This window comes from Triticum urartu, chromosome 5A, assembly GCF_056163025.1.
Source record: "Triticum urartu cultivar PI428250 chromosome 5A, HENAU_Tu73, whole genome shotgun sequence".
Taxonomy (NCBI): Eukaryota; Viridiplantae; Streptophyta; class Magnoliopsida; order Poales; family Poaceae; genus Triticum; species Triticum urartu.
Window position 1 is genome coordinate 687,158,171 of NC_141877.1, and position 14,196 is coordinate 687,172,366.

General features: G+C 45.2%; 2 protein-coding genes across 3 annotated transcripts; both read right to left on the reverse strand.

Annotated features, from left to right (window-relative positions):
• Positions 1-3,532: 3,532 nt before the first annotated feature.
• On the reverse strand, positions 3,533-6,289 carry LOC125530153 (serine/arginine-rich splicing factor RS31-like). 2 transcript variants are annotated; one of them, XM_048694556.2, is made up of 5 exons: positions 6,024-6,289; positions 5,717-5,829; positions 5,378-5,610; positions 4,095-4,455; positions 3,533-3,863 (listed from the first exon to the last, which is right to left on the reverse strand). In XM_048694556.2, exons 1-4 carry the CDS (start codon positions 6,127-6,129, stop codon positions 4,095-4,097), a joined length of 813 nt encoding a protein of 270 aa, XP_048550513.1. In that variant the 5' UTR covers positions 6,130-6,289; the 3' UTR covers positions 3,533-3,863. The 2 variants fall into 2 exon arrangements, with proteins under 2 accessions (XP_048550513.1, XP_048550512.1); XM_048694555.2 differs by having other exon boundaries at positions 3,533-3,881.
• A 668-nt stretch (positions 6,290-6,957) lies between these two features.
• Positions 6,958-8,469, reverse strand: LOC147974205 (uncharacterized). The gene is made up of 3 exons (XM_087524946.1): positions 8,344-8,469; positions 8,118-8,171; positions 6,958-7,548 (listed from the first exon to the last, which is right to left on the reverse strand). The coding sequence occupies exons 1-3, from the start codon at positions 8,467-8,469 to the stop codon at positions 6,958-6,960; spliced, it is 771 nt and encodes a 256-aa protein (XP_087381072.1).
• Between the last annotated feature and the right edge of the window lie 5,727 nt (positions 8,470-14,196).

Consider the following 14,196-nt stretch of genomic DNA (forward strand, 5'->3'; position numbering starts at 1 on the left):
GGTTATTCCATTTTGGGACATGGATATCATGGGATATCACAATATCTCTTATTTAATTAATGCATCTATATACTTGGTAAAGGGTGGAAGGCTTGGCCTTTTGCTTGGTGTTTTGTTCCACTCTTGCTGCCCTATTTTCCAACATATCGGTGTTATGTTCCTTGATTTTGCGTTCCTAACACGGTCGGGTTTTATGGGGCCCCTTGACAGTTCGCTTTGAATAAAACTCTTCCAGCAAGGCCCAACTTTGGTTTTACAATTTGCCTAATAACAACTAAAATTTGCATAGGGAGTAATTAACCCGAGGATTCTTAATAAAAAACCAAGGCTAGTGCTCCTCATAAGTGTTGGTCCAAACCGGGTAGACTGCAGGGCCACCTCTGGGAAACTCAAGGATTGGTTTTACTCGTAGGATGTCCCATCCGATCGTGGCCTGATTTCGAGATACGCACGGCTCCAGTCGTTGTGTCGGCACGTCGGGAGGTCTTGCTGGTTTTGTTTTACCATTGTTGAAACGTCTTGTGCACCGGGATTCCGAGTTTGATCGGGGTGTCCAGAGATGGAGATTTGCCGCTGCGGATCCTGAGAGTTTATAAAGGACTAAGTTGGGACACCCCTGCATGGTTAAATCTTTCAAGAGCCGTGCCTGCAGTTATGTGGCAGATGAGAAATTTATGATATCCGGTTGTAGTGAACTTGACACTAAACTCATTTAACATACACTAACCGCGTGTGTAACCGTGATCGTCTCTTTTCGATGAAGTTCGGGAAGAGAACACGGTCAGGTTGTGATTGCAACGTAAGTAGTACAGGATCACTTCTTGATTAGTACTAGTTTGCGACCGTATGCATAGTCTCTCATCTTATTCTTGTATTCGTAAGTTAGCCATCATACAAATGCTTAGTGCTTGCTGCAACCTCACCACTTAACCTTCCATACCCATCTTAAGCTTTGTTAGTTTTGACACAGTGGGTAATAGGATTACTGAGTCTCCGTGGCTCACAGATTACTACAAACACTGTTGCAGGTATCACTGAGTCAGACACAAGAGACGCCACCGAGCTTCAGTGGGAGTTTGACGTGTATATATATATAGTAATGCTAAACTAAGCGTGAGTGTAGAATAACTTATTCTACACCCCAGTAACGATACATACAAAATGTAGTAACGCAATATATAAAATATAGTAATTTTTCTGAAAATATAGTAAATTACAAACTTGGATAGTAAAAAAAATATTTTCAAAATTACTACAATTTGTACATTGTTTACTAGATTTTGTATATAGCGTTACTAGGGGTGTAGAATAAGCTAATCTACACTCACGCTTAGAATAGCGTTACCCTATATATATGTGTGTGTGTGTGTGTGTGCACGCGCATATGGTCGTACGAGAAATGCTATGATATATGATTGGTTCTACGAGAAATTCTATTTATATATGCATGACATGTACAATATGTAGTAGCGTAAAATATGTTTGAAATGATAAAGAATTAAATGGAAAACACAAAATTAAAAGAAAAAATAAAGCATAAACCCCTAAACATTTTAGTCCCGGGTGGTATCACCAACCGGGATGGACTAAAGGACCCCCAACCCCCGGCCCGGGCCCAGGCCACGTGGTGGGCCTTTGGTCCCTGGTCGTGGCAAACCGGGACTAAAGAGGGGCTTTAGTTCCGACCCTTTAGTCCCGGTTGGTAAACCTGAACTAAAGGCCCTTACGAACCAGGACTAATGGCCAATTCTACACCAGTGAGTTCTACTGGCTTACCTTCGGTGCATGGTGAACGGAGTCAAGAGGAGTTGAACAACTCTGCAACCTACAGGCTAGCAGCTCTCTTGTACCAAATTGGCAACAAAAGCAGTGGGTAATTTGATTCCGAATTCAATATTGTCTTTGCATATTGTCTACTGTAAGTTTGCATCATGTCTACACAAATAATATATATCAAGCTTTGCAAAGAAAGAATCAAAATATTGTTCAACTCATGCGTTTGATCTTGGATGTGAAAGAAAGCTACATGTTTCTAGTGGTATTCTGGGAAAGTTTGAGCACATTTGGACAAATGGATTGGGAGATAATGGCTTTTAGCTAAGCAGACTCAAAATTTATTTATTTTCAAAAAATTCAAACAAATTACAGTAAAAACTACATGTTTCCAGTAGTATTTGGGAAAGTTTGAGCACATTTGGACAGAGGGATAATGGCTATTTATCTAGCAGATTGAAATTTTGGTTCCAATTTTTTTTTCAAAACTTCCAGTAAATACTACTCCCTCTGTTCCAAATTACTTGTCGCAGAAATGGATGTATCTAAAACTAAAATACATCTAGATACATCCATACCTGCGACAAGTAATTCGAAACGGAGGGAGTACATGTTTCCAGTAGTAATCTAGAAAAATCTCAGCTTATTTGAAAAAAAAGAATTACGAGATGATGTTTTTTCTTCAAACGAACGTTTCATTTTTTCGCAGTTAACTTTGAGCCCACCCTCCACTTCCGTCCTGGACTCACCACTGGTCGTGCGTGATGAACGGCGTGACTTTCTAGCGGCAACGACTTGGTTTCTTTTGCATATCCGAGATGTTGATTCAGCGGAGCTCATGGCAATTAGAAATGGAATATACTTGTTGGCAAATTTGGGGTGCAACAATGTGAAGATTGAATCTGATATCTCGTTTGCGTGGAGGCAACGCAACAAATGGACTCTTATCTAGGACCCGACGTTGCATTGGTGTCTGAATGTAATCCCTGACTTTGTTTCTTATTTATTTGTAAATGACATGATCATCATATGAGAAATAAAGTCTATTTGCTGTAAAAAAAACTCAGAAACTGGTCCATGAGCCTAAAACAAAGATAACCAGTGAAAACCATGGATAATCAGTAGCTTAATGCAGGCATAATAAATACACAACAACAAAAAAGACACAGGATCACTTTCCCTTGAATAATTGTAGCATTTCCTCCATAATTTTGATTGATATTCAGAAACAAACATACAGTTGACAGTGTTGGCCTAGCCCTTGCAGATATCAATCTCCACATGTTAGAAAGGCCCCCTACTGAATTTGGCACGAGCTATACATGGTCTTGCAAAAGTAAACTATGAATTTTGAGTGCATGTTGTGTTTGGATGGAGGCCACACCCACCACACAGGCCTCCCTCGCGTGCAGCGACAGGACGGACCTTGGGGGAGAAAGGGTTGGCGACAAATGGCGCAGATTTGAGTCGTCCGGCTGTAGATGGTCTTAGTTCCCGAGCAGACAGCAGTAAGCAGCATGGCCTGCCTGATACATAAATTCAGTCCCTTTTTCTTTTTCCCCACCTAACTGAATTTTATCTAGAAAATGAATTCTGATCGGTCATTGGGAAAACAAATCTCCAGGCCATGCTAACTTTCATTATTAGCCAATGGAAATGGATGGCAGACCACAACAAACAAACACAGCAACAAAAACCAATACATACATATTTTGGGCGTTACTAACATCTTATTGTCAATCAACTGGAAGGCATACCAATACCAAAACCAATACCATACAGGGATCCATCATCACAACAAACAAACAAACAAACAAACTACTTCTCCAAAGTGTCAGGTCATTAGTTTGTCAAGAGGCCATTAAGAGGCGTAACCGCGTACATCATCCATGCCAGTTCGACCAACAATCGCTTAAAACATCTTGATCCCACCTGATATCAACTATTCGTCTCAAATACACAAGGTGGTGTTGATCTGAAAAAAATAGCATTGCATTGCCCTTCACTTCCCTCGCTCTTCTAGCACACGGACAAAAAGGGTCTGAGCGTATGCACCCTCCTTCCTCCCTGGGATTCCTTCCTTTGTGATCCTTCGAAATCGATCCACCCTGAAAAGTGTGGGTCAACAACATCCAACGGGATAGAAAATCAAATGTAGCACCGCCAAACGGAATAAGCACTTCAAAGATATGCTAGGAAAGGTAGTAAAAAACAACAACAACAACAACAACAACAACAACAACAACAACAACAACAATAACAATAATAATAACAATAATAATAATAATGGTTTCTTTCAGAAACTCACTCAGTATTCTTACCTAATAACGACCATAGCCGGGGCTCCTGCCTCTTTCATAATGATCATACACAGGGCTTCGGCTCCTACCATAGGGTGCTCCATCGCGGCGATCATACCCAGAATTACGTGGACGGCGATCGTAATCTGGACTTCGGTACCTAGGGCTAGGGGAGCGCACGTAGGGACGCCTGCCCTGGTCAGCTCTTTTTGGACTGCCATATCTGTCACCGCCTCGTCTGGGACTGCCATATCTGTCACCCCCTCGTCTCGGGCTGCCGTATCTGTCACCGCCTCGCCTGGGACTGCCATGTCTGTCATCTCTTTCATTGTCATCATCCCGGAAGGCGTATTCAACCGTCACTACCCTGTCCAATATCGTGCTGCACAGAAACAGGAAGGGATGACACCCAGCAATGAGAAATGTGACGTAAAAGTCTGCACGAGCAAAGCAAGATGCCGACAATATTACAGTTTACAGATACATCAGACTTGATGGGAAGAACAGCCTAGAAGCTACTATCCCAAAAATAATCACCATGTATGTTATGAATGATATAAGAGGGGGTTGCAGATAATATGAAGCAGAATAGACAATGAGAAAAGCTTCAGCAGCAAACGTACTTGGTCAAATTTCAATTCCTAGAAAAGTAGCTACAAATTTACAAGGGGAAATTGCAACTGCATGTGGCATGACAGTGCAAATTCAGCAAACCAAAACTGAGGCCATCCACATGAAACTAGCTCAAGACCCAAAAAGAATAACTGGTTACCAAATCTACTTGCCAAAGTGCATGAAGCAGAACTAGACGATGGCTCAGTGGAGCAGAGTAAGCATTCCTACGATATTGGAGAGTTAATGACTTGACGGTGCTTCAGTGGAGCAAGCGCGCAGATAATATTTGAGGGCCTAAAAATTGCAGCCTACCTAACAGTTTTGCTTTCGTATTGATGTAAAAATAATTATTGTAAGAACAAAGCCCATCCAATTATCATATGAAAATGCATGTCAGGTATTGCATCAGTCACATGATGTAGCAGAGAATTTGAGACCTCAGCACAGTGCGAAATAACCTAACTAGTCGGGGGGGAGGGAATCCAGTATGAAGATGTTATGGACCCCAAATGAAATGACGGAAGAATCAGTGCATTGTTAGATGCAGTAGTAATAGCAGCAATGCCATGCCTGCCCAGGGCTCTAGTGTAGAGCAAAGTGGAAATGCACTTGGCAACAAGTAAAGAGTCATACAAGATTTGCAGCATTGTTTGTTGATTTGTTGATACTGGATGGAGGATGGGCAGTACCTCTTGTCGGTCTTGTTGACGGCTACGCTGGCGTCCTCCTGCGCCTCGTACTGCACGAAAGCAAAGTTCTTGCGGATACGAATGTTTGCAATCTTGCCGTAGGGCTCAAAATGCCTCTCGATATCGACGACTTTGGTGCGGATGGGGTCAAAGTTGATAACAAAGAGCGTCCTGGTGGGCTTTGCATCAGCCCCTGTAGGCCTGTCGCGGTTCTTGGGCACCGGCTCCTCTTGCTGGAGGAAAGGGAGACATGCATGAGAGGAGGAGAAGAGTCTGCTTGTAGCACGAACGAAATCATCAGGGTACAGAGAGAGAGACAGACAGAGAAGAGCAGGTTACCCTTGACCATTCGACGGAGAGCCTGCGGCTGGTATGGCCAAACTCGGCGTTGCTAAGGCGCCTTATAGCATCCTCCGCATCGCGCTCGTCTTGGAAGTAGACAAAGGCGTAGCCTGCAGGCAGTAGAAACATTCATCCATTCATCCATTCATCCATAGAGCAGAGCATACTAGTGTAGGTAGTACACAGAGCAGAGCAATTGAATATCATCTATGGACACGAGCAGAGCAGAGCAGAGCAGGGAAGATTTTATGGCGTGATAATCCACAGAGCAGAGGGCAGGCAGGCAGGGGAGGGAGAATCGTACCGGATTTCATGTCGATGCGGCGGATGGGTCCGTACTTTGAGAAGAGGCGCTCCAGGTCCGATTGCCGCGTCTCGTAGTCGAAGTTGCCGCAGAACACCGGCCTCATCCTTCACCACCCAACAAACCCCCCCTGCTGTGCTGTGCTGTGCGGCGGCGGCGGCGACGGCGAGGGCGAGGGCGAGGGCGAGAGAGGAGGGGAGGTGGTGCGGTGGAAGTGGAACCCTAACTCTAGCAAGCAAACGTTGTGGGCTCTTCATGGGCCTAGCCGCTCCTCGGTTCAGTTGCCACTTGCTAAAAGCATCTCCAACACCAGCCCAACGCGCGCCGCGCTAAAAAATACTCCCTCAATTTCTTTATATAAGTTGTATTGTCTTTTTTATAAAATTTTATAATGTAAGGTGCATTTGTTCTAATTTCTCATAATTCCAATCTTGGCCCTTCAGAAAAAGAAAAGTATCTCTCATCTGATTACATGTATCTCTCCTTGTAGAGAAAGAAAAGAAAAAATATCTCTCTCCCGATTGTGTGTCTCTTTCTTTTCTAGCCTAAATGATTTACTTGCCGCTCATATACAAATTAGACAAGGGTAATTTTGTCCTATCTACTACATAACTATATGCCTTGGTCACTGTGCTGAAAATAATACACCTTAGATAAAGGAATGGAGGGAAAAGCACGGCGGCCAGCGCTGGCTCCAGCAGCCGCGCTAAAATTTAGCGTGCGTATAGCTCTAGCAGCCACGCTCACATACAGCGCGCGCGTAGCTCCAACAGCCGAACATTGCGCACATATTTTTTAAGTAAAAACGATACTAAATAAAAATTCATAGGTAAAAACGATACATAGATATTTTACATAGTTTCGCATCATAAATAGATAAAACTACGGTCCAACGACATAAAAAAACTACTAGATAGTGCAATGCAACTACAATCTACTCCCACTCGTCATTATCATCATCATCCTCGCTCGTCTGGTCCGAGGTATCGAGCCACATGTCGTCCCAACGAGGATCATTATCCGTAAAGATCGACTGCCCACCTGCTTCAACGATATCGTACTGCGATAACGCCAGGGCCTTCCGCCGACGCCTGTCCAACCGTTCCGCGCGGCGCTTTGCCGTCTGCTTCGCCCAGTAAGCTTGCTCGTCGGCGACGTCCTCCGGGTGGCGCCGGCGCCACTTCGCCATGGCCCGCTCGTCCTCCTCAGCGATGAGGAGGCGGTGCTGCCGCCGAGCGTGCTCCGCACGGTCCTGGTCCGTGATAAGACGAGGCGGAGGGGCGACGTCATGCGTCTGTTGGCGCGTGTGGACGTCCTGGAAGTTCATCTGCGCACGCAGCCTGTCTAGGCGCCACGCCGCCGCGTCGTATGCGTGGGCGGCCTCGTGCGCAGTTAGGAAGGTGCCGAGGCCGAGCCGGACGTCGCCGGACCGGATCTCGGCGTAGTACGAGCCGTTGGGGCGCTGGCGGACGCCGCGGTAGCCCGATGCTCCTCGGCGGCATGGTGGCGTGTCGGTGGCGGGACGCTGGAGCGGCGAGGAAGCAGCAAGGAAGCGGGGGAGGCACGCGTGGCAGCGGAAGAGGAAAGAGAGAGTGTGGAATAGCCGTGTGGCGAGCGCCACAATTTAAAGGCGCGCCGGAAGCGGTGCGCCAAAAATAGCGTGCGAGCTGCCGCCTTTTTCCACGTGCGCGCAAACGATTCTCGCGCGCTAGTTTCCTGCCATCGCTGGAGCGCGCGAAAACGTCCCGCGCGCTAAAAACTCGGTTTATCGCGCGCGCCTTTTGGCGCGGCTGTTGGAGATGCTCTAAGTTTTTAGAAAAAGTTTACTTAGAGCTACTTTTGTCACATCTCGTACAACTTCTTTCCCTATAATATCTACTAGCTGAATGTCCATGCGTTGCCACAGAATATTAATTTTTTTTCTTCTACGTTGCCTATGCTATCCATCTGTTTCTACAACCCCAATTTTGTAGAAATACAATGTGTATTCTTCCTTCTTTCCTCGCCCTTGAATGTCCATCTAGGATGTGCTATCGCTTGGCTCACCATTGTCTATGTAAAATAAGTTGTCAGGATCATGACTATAAAATTCACCATTTTCTTCTCCATTGCTTCAACGATCAGCCACACTCTAGTGCACAAATGTAACTGGAACCATAAAATTCATGTAATAGAATTTTAAACATAGAATATATTTTTTATTTACAGAACCGCGACTATTGCAAAATGATTTTAACTACAAATTCTATGGCATCTTTTTCACATCATATAATACAACATGTTAAATGAAGGTTAATTTAGACAAGACTCGACAGGCTACCCTAGCGGCCGCGTCGACCGTCGCTGGCTGCATGCCATCCTTTCCTTGTGCAAGCTCCTCGCACGCCCATGACCATGAGAGCTGCTCGTGGACGCCATTGCTCCGCAGGGATCTCTTCCCGCGCATTCATCGGGCAGCTATTACTTCCGGCGTCGACAATGGCCTCCCAATCAACTTTCATATATGCATATCTTGCTAGTCCATCAATCAATCCAGTGATTCGAGCTAGCTTTGGCTACCTACGCTACTATAAAATTCAATCCATCTCAAGACAAGTGAGGTTTCCTACGTGCACGTATTGCTGTCTGCTAAAGGGCATGGCTAAGTGAAATATTGGTTTCAGAATTTTATACTCTGACATTACCCTGTTTGTTAAGAGGGACAACTCAAACATTGGTTTCAGTATCTGCTAGTGGTTTATATATCTTGACAAAGGATCATCTCAATATCTGACATGACCCTGTTTGTTAGAAGGACAAATGATCCACCTATTTCTTCATACATGTAGGCATCACTCACAACTTCTTAGCATTTCAGATACTGTTTGCCATAACAATGAGATTTAATTAAGTTTACATGTGTGTTTACTTTCCAGAGCCAAACTCCTTCTATATTCATTATCACCAGCAGGAGAAAAAAGGTATTTGAACCCAAAGAGTTATCCATTAGAAAAACTAATACTCCTAGTTGGCTATAATGAACGATTCCATTGTGGAGAATGGGAGCATGATTGTTAAGAATACATTTATTTCCTCAATTTGAAGAGGAAACAACTAACAGAGGGGGAAAATCTCTAAATTGTCTAAATAAGACTGTCAAATCTTTGGGTATCAGATTGCACTTTGTGTAAATACCAACATGGTATAAGAACCCTGAAATACACTGTATAAGAAGAATGCACGGTAAAATGATCGAAAAAGTAAGCACTTCTCATAATTCCTTGGAAACAAATATACCTTGTGGAGACCTTCATATAGCGACCAGACCTCAAACAGTCTGATCTCTGTGCTTCAGTGTCATCCCTGGATCAGTAATGCTGACACGCACAGTACTTGAAGGATTTATAACAGAGTAGCAATCACACACTTATTACAACGAGTGTCTCAAAAGAGAACTTATTACAAATAATATGGCTTAAGGTCATCTAATAACGATAACAGCGGAAGGCTTGGAAGATAAGTGAGTCCATCAACTCCAACGGCATCACTGAGTATATAACCATGACCTAAAGCTCCTTACTCGTCGTCTGAAAAGTCCGCAACATGAACGTTGCAGCCCGAAAATGGGTCAGCACATGGAATATGCTGGCAATGTAACACATAGAGAGTACTGAACAGAAATAGGCTATACTACATGCATATATGGCTGGTGAAAAGCTCTATGGTTACAGTTTTGCGTAAAGCCAATTTTTTCCTACTACAAAGGAATAAATTTTATTTAACTATCATGGTAGTTGTTAAACATTGAGAGCGTAGACACCCTCTCAATCCCAATTAAACATCATCATTAAAACCCAACAGAATTAATTAAAGTCACATGATGAGATTCACATGATAATTCAAGTACTAGATACTCAAGACGTCCATAACCGGGGACGCAGCTAACCATGATTAGTTTATACACTCCGCAGAGGTTTGCGCACTTTTCCCCACAAGACTCGATCTCCTCCGTTGGGATTCTCGCACTACATGGTGTTTGAGAAACGGATGACCGAGACATAGTCTTTCAGAAGCGCTAGCACCTTATGATCGGGTAGACCGTTACACCTACTTTCCCCTACATCTACTAGTCTACCACTGTAAGAGTTTGCACGACTTAATCAACTATGCTAGAGCCCATAGTAGCTTGTGGCTGCACACGGAAGTTTCTAGTATGAATAATCTCATGACCCCTTTGAGCCTGGGTGGCGGTCCATAAAGAAAAACAACAGGCAATCGCTGGAATACCCAGGTGCCTCAATCCACCCAGATGTGTATTAAAGTTGCCACCTTAAGTTGAACCATTAATTAACATTCTCACATCTGTCATGGATACACTCGAACCCAATCCATGTCTACAAGCATAGCATGGCATAAGCAAACGTAGAAGTAACTCCCAGTGTTTGATAATAAAACAGGTAATAGGTGCTACCTCATCTACTTCCCAAAACCCACATATTAAACAGATCCTAATCATGCAATGGTTCGAGGATTGATCTAATGCAATAAAACTGGGTAGTAAGAGGTATGATCAAAGTGTCACTTGCCTTGCTGATGATCCGCGAAACCTAGAGATTCAAAGTAGCAAGCGGCGCACTCCGGGTACTCTAACGCAAACAAACAAACAAACAAGCATACAATGAGTACTCATCTAATGCACAGGTAAAACTCAAATAAGAGATCTAACCAGAAAGTTCAACTTAAGAACTCCGGTTTGCAAAAGAAACAAATCGAATGAAACAACGAAAGTCAAACGGCGAGAGAAAACAAGTTTCGATTACTAATCTGGAACTAAGTCAAATTTTACAGAAGAAAAAACTTGTTTGGGTTGGTTAAACGAAAAGAGGGTTTCGAGACGAAACTCTAGGCGCTTGAATCGCCTGATTCCGATAAACGAGCGAAAAGTTAAACTAAAACAAAAATCGGATCAGAAATCGCGATCAGGAATAATCGCGGAAAATCCGAGAAAAAGAAAAACTAAGAACAGATTAACGAACAAATGTTCGTTATCTGAAACTAAACGGTGAACTCATCCGTTAAAACGAACGAACAAGAGAACACTCGCTAAATAAAAGAACCAATAAAACCAATCTAATAAAATAAATAAATAAAAACCTAGGGTTTTCAAAAAATAAAACCGGATCGATTTTTCTTCGGAAAACCGGCGGCGAAACGGCGCGGCTACCTCGTCGGACTCCGGCGGCACTCGGGGCTCCGGCGGGGTGGGGCGGCGTCGGCGGTGGCGTCGGTGGCGGCGGGCGCGGCAGGCGGCGGCAAGCGGCACGACAGGCGGCGGCGAGGCGGCTGTGGGAGGCGGGGCAGGGCGAGGCGAGGTGGCGGGGTGGGGTGGCGGCGGCTATTTATGAGAGGGGGGCGACGCGGCTTGGGGAAGGGGCCGTCTCGGGATGCGTGTTCCTCCCGGACTCGAGCGGCGGCGGCGGCTTCGCTCGGGACTCCGTTCCCGAGCCGGTGCGGGAAACGGCGGCGGCGCGGGCTTGGCCCAGCTCGGCTAGGCCTTCGGCCCAGTCAGGTGCGCGAACAGTTTAAAAAAACAATTCCGCCGAGACTAAGAAAAATTCTAGAAATGCCAAAATAAATTTTCACCGCCTAAATAAAATATTTGGAATGAGATGAACATTTTCTTGGCCCTAAAATGCAGTTTTGAAAAACGTGCAATTTTTCCTAAATTCAAATAAACTAGCCAAAAACTCCAAAATAAAATCTTATTTGATTTTCTTTCTAGGGTTTTTATCAGTTATGCCACCGGTTGTGTCCCACTACTCAGTTTTGCCACTAGAAATTTCAACTGCTCAAAAATGCCATCGCTTCATTAGACACATGCTCAAAAATGCCACTAAACATCATTATTGTGATCTCAAATCTCTTTTGCCATGTTATAATGATATAAATACCTATGTGTTGGAAATATGCCCTAGAGGCAATAATAAATTGATTATTATTATATTTCCTTGTTCATGATAATCGTTTATTATCCATGCTAGAATTGTATTGATAGGAAACTCAGATACATGTGTGGATACATAGACAACACCATGTCCCTAGTAAGCCTCTAGTTGACTAGTTCGTTGATCAATAGATGGTTACAGTTTCCTGACCATGGACATTGGATGTCATTGATAACGGGATCACGTCATTAGGAGAATGATGTGATGGACAAGACCCAATCCTAAGCCTAGCACAAGATCATGTAGTTCGTATGCTAAAGCTTTTCTAATGTCAAGTATCATTTCCTTAGACCATGAGATTGTGCAACTCCCGGATACCGTAGGAATACTTTGGGTGTGCCAAACGTCACAACGTAACTGGGTGACTATAAAGGTGCACTACGGGTATCTCCGAAAGTGTCTGTTGGGTTGGCACGAATCGAGACTGGGATTTGTCACTCCGTGTGACGAAGAGGTATCTCTGGGCCCACTCGGTAGGACATCATCATAATGTGCACAATGTGATCAAGGAGTTGATCACGGGATGATGTGTTATGGAATGAGTAAAGAGACTTGCCGGTAACGAGATTGAACAAGGTATCGGGATACCGACGATCAAATCTCGGGCAAGTATCGTACCGATAGACAAAGGGAATTGTATACGGGATTGATTAAGTCCTTAACATCGTGGTTCATCCGATGAGATCATCGTGGAGCATGTGGGAGCCAACATGGGTATCCAGATCCTGCTGTTGGTTATTGATCGGAGAATGTCTCGGTCATGTCTGCATGGTTCCCGAACCCGTAGGGTCTACACACTTAAGGTTCGATGACGCTAGGGTTATAAAGGAAGTTTGTATGTGGTTACCGAATGTTGTTCGGAGTCCCGGATGAGATCTTGGACGTCATGAGGAGTTCCGGAATGGTCTGGAGGTAAAGATTTATATATGGGAAGTCCTGTTTTGATCACCGAAAAAGTTTCGGGTTTTATCGGTAACGTACCAGGACCACCGGGAGGGTCCCGGGGGTCCACCAAGTGGGGCCACAAGCCCCGGAGGGCTGCATGGGCCAAGTGTGGGAGGGGACCAGCCCCAGGTGGGCTGGTGCGCCCCCCAGCAAGGCCCAAGGCGCAAGGAAGAGGGGAAGGGGGCAAACCCTAGGGCAGATGGGCCCTAAGGCCCACCCTGGTGCGCCTCCCCCTCTCCCCTCCCCTTGGCCGCCCCTAGATGGGATCTAGGGGGCTGTCGCCACCCCTAGGGAGGGAACCCTAGGTGGGGGCGCAGCCCCTCCCCTCCCCCTATATATAGTTGAGGTTTGGGCTGCCCAATACACACGAGTTACTCTCCTGTTGCTGGCGCAGCCCTACCTCTCTCCCTCCTCGTATCTCGCGGTGCTTGGCGAAGCTCTGCTGGATCACCACGCTCCTCCACCACCACCACGCCGTTGTGCTGCTGTTGGATGGAGTCTTCCTCAACCTCTCCCTCTCTCCTTGCTGGATCAAGGCATGGGAGACGTCGCCGGGCTGTACGTGTGTTGAACGCGGAGGTGTCGTCCGTTCGGCACTAGGATCTCCGGTGATTTGGATCATGACGAGTACGACTCGTTCAACCCCGTTCTCTTGAACGCTTCCGCTTAGCGATCTACAAGGGTATGTAGATGCACTCTCCTTCCCCTCGTTGCTGATCTCTCCATAGATAGATCTTGGTGACACATAGGAAAATTTTGAATTTCTGCTACGTTCCCCAATAGTGGTATCAGAGCTAGGTCTATGCGTAGTTACTATGCACGAGTAGAACACAAAGTAGTTGTGGGCGTTGATTTTGTTCGATATGCTTACCGTTACTAGTCCAATCTTGATTCGGCGGCATTGTGGGATGAAGCGGCCCGGACGAACCTTACACGTACGCTTACGTGAGACCGGTTCCACCGACTGACATGCACTAGTTGCATAAGGTGACTGGCGGGTGTCTGTCTCTCCCACTTTAGTCGGATCGGATTCGATGAAAAGGGTCCTTATGAAGGGTAAATAGCAATTGGCATATCACGTTGTGGTTTTTCGTAGGTAAGAAACGTTCTTGCTAGAAACCCATAGCAGCCACGTAAAACATGCAAACAACAATTAGAGGATGTCTAACTTGTTTTTGCAGGGTATGCTATGTGATGTGATATGGCCAACAAGAATGTGATGAATGGTATGTGATGTATGAGAT